The 13,767-nt window shown below is 37.9% G+C and overlaps 2 protein-coding genes across 4 annotated transcripts in view; both read right to left on the bottom strand.

Moving 5' to 3' along the window:
• The window catches only part of eeig1b (estrogen-induced osteoclastogenesis regulator 1b), a 44,747-nt gene extending 42,324 nt beyond the window's left edge, over positions 1 to 2,423 (bottom strand). For both annotated transcript variants that reach the window (XM_057359997.1, XM_057360006.1), the window contains exons 1-3: positions 2,229 to 2,423; positions 1,980 to 2,036; positions 1,585 to 1,890 (exon numbers count right to left, since the gene is read on the bottom strand). In XM_057359997.1, coding sequence (XP_057215980.1) covers positions 1,585 to 1,730 — 146 coding nt within the window. In that variant the 5' untranslated portion in view covers positions 1,731 to 1,890; positions 1,980 to 2,036; positions 2,229 to 2,423. The remainder of the gene's footprint in view (positions 1 to 1,584; positions 1,891 to 1,979; positions 2,037 to 2,228) is intronic.
• A 6,969-nt stretch (positions 2,424 to 9,392) lies between these two features.
• On the bottom strand, positions 9,393 to 13,641 carry LOC130569891 (uncharacterized). Of its 2 annotated transcripts, XM_057359790.1 has the most exons (9): positions 13,182 to 13,641; positions 12,745 to 12,823; positions 12,470 to 12,557; positions 12,216 to 12,369; positions 11,740 to 11,827; positions 11,468 to 11,555; positions 11,182 to 11,365; positions 10,494 to 10,569; positions 9,393 to 10,361 (listed from the first exon to the last, which is right to left on the bottom strand). In XM_057359790.1, the coding sequence occupies exons 1-9, from the start codon at positions 13,303 to 13,305 to the stop codon at positions 9,734 to 9,736; spliced, it is 1,509 nt and encodes a 502-aa protein (XP_057215773.1). In that variant the 5' UTR covers positions 13,306 to 13,641; the 3' UTR covers positions 9,393 to 9,733. The 2 variants fall into 2 exon arrangements, with proteins under 2 accessions (XP_057215773.1, XP_057215781.1); XM_057359798.1 differs by lacking the exon at positions 9,393 to 10,361 and having other exon boundaries at positions 10,488 to 10,572.
• Positions 13,642 to 13,767: the final 126 nt, after the last annotated feature.

Raw genomic sequence — 13,767 nt, 5'->3', positions numbered from 1 at the left:
ATTGTGCAGAATGAATGCAGAGGGCATCTCACTGCACCAGAGCGCTGAAACTCGCCGTGCCTGGCACCACCAGATATTCAGAGTGCCCACACAATATACCACCTCCAGTTATATGACACTAAAAACAACTTCAGAACACAAGTGATCTTCAAATAGACAGACATTTTTGGGCTCTGTGGGAGACATTGTATTGCCTTTTTTGTCCATTTACTGAGAGGGTAAAACCTTTATAGTTTCTTCGTTGTACTGAATCTGAAAACACTGGGTCGACGTGACGATTGATGATTTACTCAGTGTGCTTCTATGCACCGTCACTGTTCTAACTGAGTGTCTGTTGAGACACAGCCCACCTGTCTGTCTAACCTACAAAGGACTTAGGTATCTCTTTATAAACAGCTTTATGTTCGACATTGTTTATCTTCAACCACAGACTATGTGCAGACCAGTTTAGAACTACCCATGAATGAAAGATACTTTTCAATTTGACTCACAAAAATAAATCATTGTGGGATTTAAGCTTTACATGTTCTCATTAAAGGGATACTTCACCCAAAAATGAAAATTCTGTCATCATTTACTGTCAGATCTCATGCCCCACTGACTCCCATAGTATTTATTTTCCCTACTATGGCAGTAAATGGGGAATGAGATCTGATATTCTTCCAAATATTTCCCTGTGTGTTCAGCTGAACAAAGACATTTATACAGGTTTGGAACAATCTGAGGGTGAGTAAATGATGACAGAATTTTCATTTTTTTGGTGAAGTATCCCTTTAAAAGAGCAAACGCTTTACCTGGGTAAACAATGTAAGGAATGGCACAATGGTTTGACCCTGACCCTGAATAAATGTCTTTGCTTTTGAGGCGAGACCTGTTTAGGAGACCCCCCACCATGACCTGTGTGGTCTTCTAAGGTCATTTTTATGTACTCAAAATTGTTCAGAGCTGCAGGGTGGGCTGAGTAAAAAAGTGAATACTTAAAGTGATCATCCACAAATGAAATTCTGTCAAAAGAAAATATTTTGAAGAAAGTTGGTTACCGAACAGCACTGGCCCTCATTCATTTTTATTGTATAGACAAAAAACCAATGCAATTGAATGGGCGCCAGTTAAAAACATTCTTCAAAATATCTTCTTTTGTGTTCTGCGCAAGACAGAAAGTCATACAGGTTTGAATGATAAGAGGGTGAGTAAATGATTATAGAATTTTCATTTTTGGGTGAACTATCACTTTAAGCTTACTGCAAAGACATTCGGGGCAAGTCAGTACCGATATGGAACACATTACATCCTTAAATAAATAAGTCTGTTACTAGATAACAAGCCGGATAACAAGAGTTTATAACACACACATCATTTTTTCTATTCCACACATTGTAGGTGCTCTGCAGAGCATATTTTTGCAACCAATTGCAACTCCCTTGAAAGTAACCATGTTAACCACAGTTGCCAACAAAATAACGCTTAAACAAATGGTTATGGCTTATTACAAGTAACCAATTTCGCAGACCACACCATTTTGCACCATGATCATTTTTTCCACTGTAAATTTGATCAGTTACAACAACTACAAGTAAATCTTACCTGGATGAAGCAATGGAAAAGTCTCCACCATCCAATAATCTGATTTTGCAAAAGAGCATCCCGTTGACAAAGGGCACAGCCGTGAGCTCCTCCAGGGTAAAGTGTATCTGAAACTTGAACTTCTTCTTTTTCATTAAGAACGCCATTTTCTTTTGAGACTGGACTTTGGGTGTTTAAAGAAGACAGAGGTAGACAAATACAAGGAGATGGTTTCGTATTGTTTGTTAATCTGGTGCTTGGAAGTCCGTCTCGGTGTATGTGCTTTGGATCAGCATCTCTGAGAGGGCTGCCCTTGTCCAAAGGAACCTGCGGTATAAACAGTCACGAAAAATCAGACGTGGGGAGGCAGATCAGACTCAGGGCAAAGAAAACTTCAGAAAGATCGATAACTTTACCTTAAAACCAATGTGATGGCTCCCCAACGCAGCACCGTATGAAAGGTACAGTCTCTTCTGAAAGTAAACAGAGAGTTAGTTACCTCGAAGAAGTGCGCTATATCCAGGTGCGGGATGCAAGATGATATTTAATATGCTACAAGAGGTATTAATAATATGTATAACATGACGACCTTTTCTAAGCGAGCGTCATCTCCGTTGTCGAAACTGAATTCGTTTTGAATAGAGACAGTTGAATAGAGTACTTACGTCGATGAACAGTTTTCATGTGGCAGACAGGACTGAAATCAGTTAATAAAACGACTCCGATAATAACACATGAAACGAACATTAACTTAACCAGATGTTAATCCTATCGAAGTTACTAATGGAGTCGGACACAAACTGTTTGACGTTGAGTCAAAAGCAGACTGCAAGTGTCTCCCGTAACAGTTCTTCGGTGACCTGAACTCCAGTAAGCGCCGCCTCCACGGACGCGTGGATTTCGTAAGTAACTTACAGACAGCAAACTGCACGGAGCATTTTAATACGTGCCCTCGTCCACAAGAACAAAACAGTAATATTAAACTTTTTTCGGTTTAGACATATTGTTAAGTTTATCGTGATGCGGGCAAAGGTACCGCTTTAAAGTCATTTAAATCAAATGATTAAAACACATTTCCACGGGTGACTTAAAACGTGTTTCTTCCGAGAAAAATTAAAGCTGAATTTAGAAGTTGAAAGTTGATATTAACAAAACTTTGGTAAATCAGGGGCTGCTTGTTTGTAATCAAGTGATATAGCGCTATCTCGTGGCCATCATGCTAGTGGGCAGTGTGACGTATGTGGCCAGCCAATCACAAACTCACCGGACTGGCATAGTTGCCAAGTCCGCTTATAATACGCGACCTTGGGCTTCTTTTTCTGTCAAGTCGCGTTAAAAAATCAGTTGTTGCGGGTTTTTGGGCTTATTTTAAAAAATATGGTCGCTTGTTCTGAACCTGACAAGCAACTTTGTTTCTTTACATCTATGGTCGCTGTTTTGTTCAATCCATTAACACTGTCTGCTCGAAGGTAGGCTTTTTGTACTACATGCGGCAGAGCATAACATCACAGCACTGCGAGAGCTATTTGAAAGCATACAGAGACGTCTACTGTCGAATCACTCTCGCGGTACTATGATGTCACGCGCCGATTGGTCTGCGCGGCGCCGCAGGAGGTCACACACCTGATCGAAGCACGTACAACAACATAGAGAAGCCAAGAATGTTACAGTGGTCTCTTCACGTAATAATCGGCGCTCTTTGGGTAATCGGAGGTAAATATACTAAACAGATGAAATATTCACTTAAAGATAAAAAGCATTTTATAACCGGGCTACATCATTAAACATGTTAAAAGTGTAGATCTGCGCGTTTGGCTACACAGCGTTATTCAAGCCTAAGCACGTGTGAATAGCGTAATTTGTCCTCAAACACACCGTCTCCTTTCCCCTACCAACTAAACTAAATGTATTAAATCTGTCACGATTAGAATGAAATGTGAAAATGAACGAAACGTTAAGATCTGATCACGGTGCAGCAAAGGGGTAGGGTGGGATGACCCTATTTATTAGGCTATAAGGTAAACATCAAACATTTTTATTGTATTAAATAAATGTATTGATCATTGCGGAATATAATTTTAAAAAGTATACATCAAATGCATATAGTTCAGTTTTACTTTATTATAAATGTGTGGCTGTTACAGCTACGTTAAGTGGTCATTATATCTTCTCCTTTTCCATCTCTCCAGGCCTATACTGCTCACATCAGAGATTTGCAATTAATTTTTGTAAAATAATTTATGTTTGTGTTTTTCAAACAGGGTAGTGTCAGTTTAAAATGACCCAGGCTCGTTCATTAATAATAAATAATTGATAATAAATTACATTGATGATCATGAATAATGTTGGGCTTGTTTTGGGAGCTGCAGTTGCTTATTTGTCTTGCAAAAGTTGGCAACACTGCGGACTGGCTAGATGCTTTTAGGACCTGGGACGACCTGCATAGACTTGTTCTCATACTCATATGTGACAAACTTAATGCAACTGCAAGCTACATGCAACTTTACAGTCTGCAATAAATAAAGTCAGATTTGGGTTTGATACAAAATCCCAGCACTTGTGGCCGAACTGACTTTATCCGCTTGGAATGCAGTAGTAAACCCAAACATTCAAAGTCTTTTTAAAGCAACCATATCACCCTTTAGCCAAGACTGTTTGCCCACTGAAGCTAAACAGGGCCGAGCCTGATCAGTACCTGGATGGGAGACCTTCTGGGATTGCTAGGTTGCTGTTGATAGACGTGTTAGTCAGACCAGCAGAGTGCGCTCACCCTGTGGTCTGTATGGGTCCTAATCAGTAGCGAACCGTGACGTCTGAGCCTTGGCCCTCTGTGAACGCCCAATCCACACACTTAACCTTACTTTACCTTTCGGTGCTTTTCTATAGAAGTGCGCATACACCATTATATGGCGTTATTATAATGACAAATGTCGCGAGCGCATTATTACAAGGCGAGAGCGCATTCTTGTCATACGAGCGCGCGAATCTCTCCGCTCGCACGCCGATTTCCTTTGCTCGTGCACAAAACTGGACGCGCGCTTTCAATTATACGCTGCTCTCTTATGAATTTTCTCTCCTCTCGCTCAGTGAGCGTGTGCGCACTCAAAATGCGTGCCGTGCGTCCACGAATCCTTTGGTACTCTTGCTCTCGAGAGGTCCGCCTGTGTGTTCCAGGCATTATAGGCTGTCAAAAGTAGTCAACCAATCAGGGATAGGCTTCCACGGCGGGCCAATGAAAACGCGACCTCTTACATGGCATCTTATTGGTTGAAAGTGACTCGACGTTTTCAATGAAGCAAGATGGATCCACCACGTTCTCAGGTAACAATATTAATATATTTGATGCAACATTATTAGTCAAATGTGTATTAGAAATGAACGGGGCATTAGGATGCTTTGTAGGCTACATATAAACGTCAGTTTAACTACCATGTTATTCAGACAAAACAGGCCAACACCCTCAAGTTCATGTGGTCCTCATGCATGTCCTACACTAAACATAGTATTGTCAAAATAGTACTAAATTGATTACCGAACAATTTAGATTGGTGTCTTAAGTTAGCTTTATTCTAAAATAATATTTACTACAAGTAACGGTACATATCAAAACAATAATAGCACTGGAGCATTTGGAAATATCATATAATATTCTATACCTATTTGGTTATGCATTTAATGCATTTGCAGACAGACACTGTAAGTGCTCTGCATTCAGTGTTCCAGAAATTCAGGGCATAAAACTGAACTTCTATGCAATATACCAAACGCTCCCTTACCGTTCATTTATAATATACATTTGATTAATAATGTTGCATCAAATATATTAAAATTGTTACCTGAGAACGTGGTGGATCCAGAGGCGTATTAAGACCTCATGGTGCCCCCCCATCCACCCACCTACCCACACGCAAGAATCCACTCATTAAAAGATTTATATATTAAAAGATTTTATAAGAATGAAACTCAGCAATTTACAATATACTATTTTACAAGAATTACACATTAACATGACACTTTTGTAGAAAAGAACACGAAAAACAACTCTTCATCAAGTATTTTTAACAATTAGGCCTACTGTAGTTAAGAGGTCGCATTTTCATTGGCCCACCGTGGAAGCCTATCCCTGATTGGTTGACTACTTTTGACAGCCTATAATGCCTGGAACACACAGGAGGACCTCTCGAGAGCAAGAGTACCAAAGGATTCGTGGACGCACGGAACGCATTTTGAGTGCGCACACGGTCACTGAGCGAGAGGAGAGAAAATTCATAAGAGAGCAGCGTATAATTGAAAGCGCGCGTCCAGTTTTGTGCACGAGCAAAGGAAATCGGCGTGCGAGCGGACAGATTCGCGACCTCGTATTACAAGAATGCGCTCTCGCCTTGTAATAATGCGCTCGCGACATTTGTCATTATAATAACGCCATACCATTACACCATCACAATTACCACATGATACATTTTACAGTGCTAAAGTTATTTCAGACTTGGAACGCAACAAACCGAACAGCACAGCAAGACAGTTATCACCAAAATAACACGCAATACCAATACAAATCATCATTACACATATGCATTATGATCAGCGTGCCGCGTGTTCTCTTCAACGGAATAATGGACCGGGTTGCACACATGACAGACACTGCCTCCCAGTCTGATCATAAAACCAACACAGACTAACGTACACAATACCACTTTAAAAAGCGACTCCTCATGAGAGCGCTGTCAACGAAGAAAACCCACTCTAGCAAACAGTAAACAGAGATTCACCTGCAAATAAACTTTGATTATAATAAATCTTAATATTAAACTGGTAACGTTAAGTTAAAGTGAACTAAACGTATGAAACTGACCGAAGTAAATTTACAATTTACAGTATCTGATAAAATGTCACTGTTATGCAGAATAACAGCAAATATGCACGATATGTTAAATTTAAGACTTACCAGTCAAAAAACTCGTCTCAAATTAAGCTCACATCAGCAACCAGAATGAATTGAGGCACGGCGGCCTAATAAATCATAAATAACTTACAATTTGATTATCAAATTACTTGAGTCTTCCCCCTGTGTTTTGAACAACGTTTATCAGCTTTCCTCTTTTTTCCGAGACTTGATAACAAAGTTCATCCATTTTCAATAAGGTTTTCCGCGATTCTTCTTTTTGTTTGGCGCGCGGTTGGCGAACCTGCTCAAGTGGTACAAAACTTTACGAGATTACTGGTGAACAACCCCCCAAATGGCGGAAAGTTAGCAAAATATTTAGAAAGATGATATGATTGGTCAGTTTTACTGTCACTCAAAATTAATCTCTCCCATTGATTTACTGTAGTGTCAGCCTTGTATCGCAGGTCTCCACCGAGCTGCAGCATCCATCACAACTTTCTAAAAGCATTAACCAATTACTATCTGTTTTTATGTCTATTAAATAAAAATGATTTCATGTTGTTCATTTTCTCCCTTGCTTACTTCAGCTTTAATCCTCCTAGTAACATGGCCTGGTAAACTAGGCTATCAGCACTGTTTAGCATGTTGATACAATAATAAGTGTAGTTAAATGTGCTTTGGATAAAAAAGTTTGCTAAATGAATGAAAATGTAATGTAATGACAGGACAAGTCCTGTAACTGTTAGTCATGCAGCTGCGATCCTCTGGTAGGTAAATTGGGTTTGCTTTAGCCTATTAAGTTTTAAACGGATAAATACATATAAAAATGCTGACAGCTAAGTTTTGACTCATGCTAATATTAATATTATTATACCACTATTTGCATACCGTTTATTAAGTTGTGCTAAATACATTTTGTTAATATGTAATCTATGATATATAATAATAATATATGTCTACATTAAGTGTCACTCTCCCCATAAATGCCTGCCTTTAAACGATGTTTATTAGTTATTGTAGTCAAGAAGGTGAATTGTCCAGGAGAAAGGGCATCCAGTAGGCTAAAATAATGAATGATGGATGCAGATCATAAGGTGAGCGACATCCAGATTCTGCTCTGGTGCGAGGATTACGGTCAAAACAAATGTTTTGTAAACATTTTTTGCGTTTGTACCGGCTATTATGGCAACCTCTAACTGCACACATTAAGCGTGTACCTTTGGGTTCCATAATAAATATTAACTAGCCAGTCAAAAGACATTCGTCTCACTCGCAATACGACTGCCATTAGGTATAGTGGCTCACCGGAAGTCTAAATACAAACAGCTCAAAGATGGCGGCGCCCACATTTACACCAAAAATAAGGTGAATAGGCTATATTTACTTTTGTTAAACACCAAGCAGAGCAAAGGAAAACCAACTGAAATAAGACAATTAGACAATATTTATATATTAAATATAATGTTTATTTGAACTAGTTTAGCTTTAATATGAGCTACAGTATGTTGGCACTGATATTTCCATTTCTATATAGCATAAATGTTGTATGCTCCATTGATAAATACAGTGAAAAATAGTTATCTTTATCTATGTTTTATTATATAATAGAATGAATTGGAGATAAAATCATAGGCTTTTATCTAATTTATGATTATATAGGCTAAACATTACAAGATAAATGTCTGCAACAGAACTTCTCTTGTCTTTTAGTTGGTGATAATTAAAATCTCTTTGGTCGAAGAGTAACAGTATGCTTTAAATTTGTATTACTTTTATTACATTCTGAACTGGTTGATGTTTTGGTTGTTCTGAGGCATCCTAGTTATTTTGGCTTGAGAAAGCCCATTTATTTATTTAATTAAATGAACGATTGAGTAATTGACGTCTTCAAGAGTTTTAATGCTCTACCAAACTCGGCTCAGTCCTTCAAACCAGTCTGACATGCGTTGCACTGGTCAGAATTTTATACTCTATTAAATGAACATTGATTTACATTATCTGAGCAATAAATGCAGTAATACTTAATGCTGTCCACTAGAGGGGGCGACAGGATAATCTTATTCATTTTAAAATAGTAAATGCACACATTTTATTTGTACAGCCAGGAATAGGCTACATCTGTGTATGAAAACACTTCAAGCCGTACAACTACTTAAAAGTTCCCATTTGGGCTTTCTCAAGCCTACTTTAAAGTTTCTTCACAGAAAATAGTTTATATTCACAGGTTTATGTATTTAATGTTTGTCCAGCCTTATATTTAAACATATATCTGTCATGACCTCTATATTTTAAGCTGTACTAGGTATTGATAAATCACATTCTGTAGGAAAACATATTACATTAAAAAGGTAAGAATGAATGTGATGTGCGGATTAATTTGTTTTAAAAGCAGATAAAAAAATGAACATTTGCATTTGTGTCTAGTGCAGAGAATAAGGGTTACTTAAAAGGGCACGTGGTTAGTAATAACTACTTATGAACTAACATCAGCTTATGATCTGTTAATGCATCTTTATGTCATGACTTTTTACAGGTCCATGATTAGAAATGTACTATCCAATCCATTTCAAGTAAATAAAGGTAAAGATCAGGAACTGTGGTCTGTGTTTGGATGTAATGAAGCTATAGTAGTGTAGCTGAGGTTAGTCCTTTATTAGTTCTTGATTCCTCATCATTAGTTCATGTGGAAAGAGGAATTCATTCATATATTAGTACTTGATTACTTTATTAAGCCATGGGCCCTTATTGTGTTGTTAGCTATTTTTTATTTAATCTTGCATTCCTCTGTAACGGGTGCCTGTTTTCTATACATTTAATAAAATTACAATCCTCATTTTGGAGTTTTTAAAATGTTTACAATTTAATTAGTGGTTTTAAGTAGTATTCAATTTAGTAATTAATTAGTAGTCTTATACATTATTGTCCAATTTTTTTTGTTATAGAATAATACATACACGTACGTAAATGCCTAAACCTAACCCATACCCTTAAGAACCTAAACCTTACACTTAAGCTAACCTTAACCGTCTAAACCTTACCCTTAAGCTAACCTTAACCGTCTAAACCTTACTCTTAAGCTACTGTACCCTTAACCTCCAAGTACCTAAACCTTACCCATAAGCTAACCTTAACCCTTATGTGCCTAAATCTAACCCTTAAGAAAGTGAGAATCTAAAACTCTATATTACAGACTATTATATCTATATATGTAAAACGTGTATATATATTAAAAACGAGTATATATGTACTCTATAAATATATATTATATTTGTCTGATTATATTAATTAGACACTGGCACTATTAAGACTATCCGTTAGGTGTTTGGAGAGGATAGCAGTGCCTTCGCTGTTGGGATAATAACCATCTCCCCCAAACAGGTCAGGTCTCATTAAAAAATATTTCCAATTGTCAATAAATCCTAAATAATTTTGTGGGCACCACTTGCACATCCAATCATGCAGTGCCGATAATCTACTATATATTTCGTCACCCCAATAAGAGGGGAGGGGGCCAGAGCATATTACAGTGTCTGACATAGTTTTAGCGAGGTCACACACCTCTTTAATATTAATTTTGCTGATCTCCGACTGACGAAGTTGAACCTCATTAATGCCTAGTTGAATAATAATTCTGTTAAATCTACGCTTAGCATTAGCCAAGACAGTTAGTTTGTTTTTTATGTAAGACGCTCTGGCCCCCCGTATACAATTGACCAAGGTCCCTGGTGACTCTATTTGCACATGTTTCAAAGTAGAGTCACCTATTACCAGGGTGCTTACCACAGGCAATCCAACCTGTATATCGTTGACCGAGCTCGATCTGTCCGAAACTATTACAGGAACAGGAACAAAGCTCCTTTTTAACTTATGAGCATGTTCCTGTTCAGGTACGGGCTGGACTTCAGATGCAGATCTATAAATACATAAAATATTGTTAAGACCTGTGTCTACAAACATTCAAACACCAAGCAATTTGTCTGATAAATGACCACAGGTAAACATTACAAACATTTAAGCTAAAACCAAGAGGATTTGCAAAACTTACCGAGACTTATCTGAGGGAGAGACTTGTGGAGCACCTAAAGGAACTGAAGTTGATGGTTTTGGGGCGAGTGAAGAAGCTGCTGAGAACAAAGCACGGACAATAAATGTTGTTGCAGCCTTTAAGTACTTGTAAAAACACTCCTTAAAACAAATTGATACTTTAAAGGGATACTTCACCCAAAAATGAAATGTATGTCATCATTCACTCAGCGTCAAGTTGTTTCAAACCTGTATACTGTCTGGTTATAAGCATTCTTCCAAATATCTTTCTCTGTCCATCAGAACAAAGAAATTTATACATATTTGGAACAACTCGAAGGTGAGTAAATTACAGAATTTTCATTACTGGGTGAACTATCCCTTTAACGTCATTTTAAAGGAAGTAAAGCGTTAGGGTGTGTTAATAATTGGCATCAAAAAGTGCTGATTTCTCACATCGCCTAACTAGAAGCATCTCACACACATTTTCAGTCAATGTTTAAACTTCTAAACATAGAAAAAAAGTTCAGCCTTCATCCACCAATATTGTGATATTAAGACAGATGACCTGCATAGTGATGTAGCGAATAATCTATGAACGCTAACACGATAACAAATTTGCCAAAGAGTTGACAGTGAGTTCATTTCAAACACTAATCGGTAAGACAGTAAGACTAGATTTGAAGAACAACTGTAAATAACAAACTCACAGATTGTCTTCTCGTCAGAAGGCGGAGGAAAATAATCACTCCACTTAGGCACATCCAGCTTAAAATATTGCTGTGATGTTGAAGCGCTATCAAGCTTGATCTCAGTCCGCCTCGAAAAACGTGCAGACTGGACACGTAGCGGCCTTCTTGGTAGCCACATCTCAAATTTCTCTATACGCCTTTGCTGTAAATACAACCGACAGAGAATTAATACATGTGCCAAATTCAAGGTAAAAAATTAAGTTTCGTGTAGTGATTATGATGAGGGATCAGTTATAACTCTAACCTTTGAATTTTCACTAAAGCGATGTCTGCGAGGAGTATCAAGCAGAGGACGTGCACTTCGGGCAGAAGCAGGACCCTGAGATGAAGGTCTATAAATACAAAATATTGTAAAAACTGTATCTGCAATCATTAAAGGACAAAGCATAATGTTTATTTTAATAAACAAGACTAAACCTAAACAAATCTGTCTCCTAGCAGTTGTTTTTAAACCTAGTAACTGTTCATTAGACTTTCAACTGATTCTTTATGTTAACTGTGCATGTCATTTGTTACCCTGCAGTGATGGAGCTTGTGGTTTCCAGTGTTTGACAGCGAGGCTCAGAAGCTTTGCTGCCAGCTCTTCTGGTCATCCCATCTGGACCTGTAAATGAAAAGCACATCATAAGCATAACAGTACAACAAGAGTGAAGGAGCACAGCAGCATATTGTCAGATGTGTGAGAAAGACATGCCATGTCGACAACATTAAATAAATGAATGGGTACGTGACCTTAATAGGTTTACTCTACTATACAAGATACTGTAAGTGCAAATCATCATATTTATTCTACATTTGAGCAGATATGCTTACGTGAGCTTCTCAAGATATTTTTACAGGGTGCAGCCAAAGAGTTACAATAAAACAAAAACTTATTTGTAGGGCATTGTGTAATTGGGACGTTAAATTACTTCAGTGACAGACACTGTCCGATTAGCAACACAATCAAATAAATATATACACTTTATGGATGTAAATTGCTAATAACTTACAGACTTTCTTTACGATTTCCTGCACTGACTCGAGTGCAAGACCATCTTTGTTATTTGGGCGCATATAAGGATGGCCTGTTTTCCTCTGGCGCTTCAAACGGAGCTCAATCGAGCTCAACGCTTTTTGCCGAACAGAGAAAAGCTCAGTTGTTTCCTGTAAATACAACAGACAGAGAATTAATACATGTGCCAATTTCAATGTAAAAAGTAGTTTCATGTAGTGATTGTGAGGAGGGTTCAGTTATAACTCTAACCTTTGAAGTATCACTAATGTGACGCCTGCGAGGAGTATCAAGCAGAGGACGTGCACTCCGGGTGGATACAGGACCCTGAGATGAAGGTCTATAAATACATACAAAATATTGTTAAAACGGTTTCTGTAAGCATCCAAGGACAAAGCATTATTTATATTTTAATAAACAAGGCTAAACCTAAAAAATCTGTCTCTTAGGAGTTGTTTTTAAACCTAGTAACTGTTCATTAGACTTTCAACTGATTCTTTATGTTAACTGTGCATGTGTTTTGTTACCCTGTAGTGATGGAGCTGCTAGTCCCAGCCATAGGTTCAGAAGACTTGCGGTCAACTCTTCTGGTCATCCCAACTGGACCTTTAAGTGAAAAGCATAACAGTACAACAACACTGAAGGAGCACAGCAGCATATTGTCATATTTGTCAAAAATATGCAATGTCAACAACATTAAATAAATTAATGGCTATGTGAACTTAAAAAGGTTAACCTTAAATTACAAGATAAGCACAAACAATCATATTTACACTACATTTGAGCAGATATGCTTACGTGAGCTTCTCAAGATATTTTTACAGGGTGCAGCCAAAAACGTACGTTAGTTGTAGGGCTTTGTGTAATAGCGACATTAAATTACTTCAGTGACAGACACCATGCGATTAGCAACACAATCAAATAAATATATACACTTTGTGGATGTAAATTATAAATAACCTACAGATTTTCGTCGATGTCTCGAGCGCGGGATCCTTTCTGTCAGCCGCGCGCGCAAAATTATTGTTTGTTTTCCGTCCAGAGCGTCGCTGAACCGGTGAAGACGTTGTTGCAAGCAAGGATTGCATGAATGAACGCTTGGAAACAGCCAAAATACAAGACAAAACTCGATAAAGCACCTTGAGCTCTCGGTAGCAACAAACGACCAAACCGAGTGTGTTCACTAGCGTTGCACTCCAGCTTATGTAGCTCCGTTATGACGTAATAATTACGAATGTACGCGTCTTTAGATTTTATCTACTGCAAAAAAAGCTAAAAACACTATTTAAATGCTGTTTAAGCTTTGCATGAAATACCTTAATAAATCCTTTTCAATATATTTAAATGTTACACGTCCTGGCAGTATTTTTATATGCTGACATATTAAAAGTTTTACTTCACTCGTGTTAGATTTGTAGACTGTAGGCCTGAAAGAAACAAACAAGGTTGAGGCAATTTAACCCTTTCATGCATGAATTTATGACAGTCAGGATTGTGTGTGTTTATTGCTCTGAGCATTGGCGCCGATTTCTTTTTTCGCCAGTGGGTGC

Source organism: Triplophysa rosa, linkage group LG2, assembly GCF_024868665.1.
Source record: "Triplophysa rosa linkage group LG2, Trosa_1v2, whole genome shotgun sequence".
NCBI classification, from domain to species: Eukaryota; Metazoa; Chordata; class Actinopteri; order Cypriniformes; family Nemacheilidae; genus Triplophysa; species Triplophysa rosa.
The sequence above is the reverse complement of the archived record's forward strand: the minus strand, read 5'-3'. Positions and strand labels throughout refer to the sequence as shown.

What these genes read in the sequence shown, in the direction of transcription:
- LOC130569891 (XM_057359790.1), bottom strand. Translation starts at nt 13,305, where the DNA reads ATGCAATCCTTGCTTGCAACAACGTCTTCACCGGTTCAGCGACGCTCT. An exon ending in ACATTAGTGATACTTCAAAG is followed by an intron (nt 12,370 to 12,469) that starts GTTAGAGTTATA and finishes TTGTATTTACAG; the next exon opens with GAAACAACTGAGCTTTTCTC. An exon ending in GCTTTAGTGAAAATTCAAAG is followed by an intron (nt 11,366 to 11,467) that starts GTTAGAGTTATA and finishes TTGTATTTACAG; the next exon opens with CAAAGGCGTATAGAGAAATT.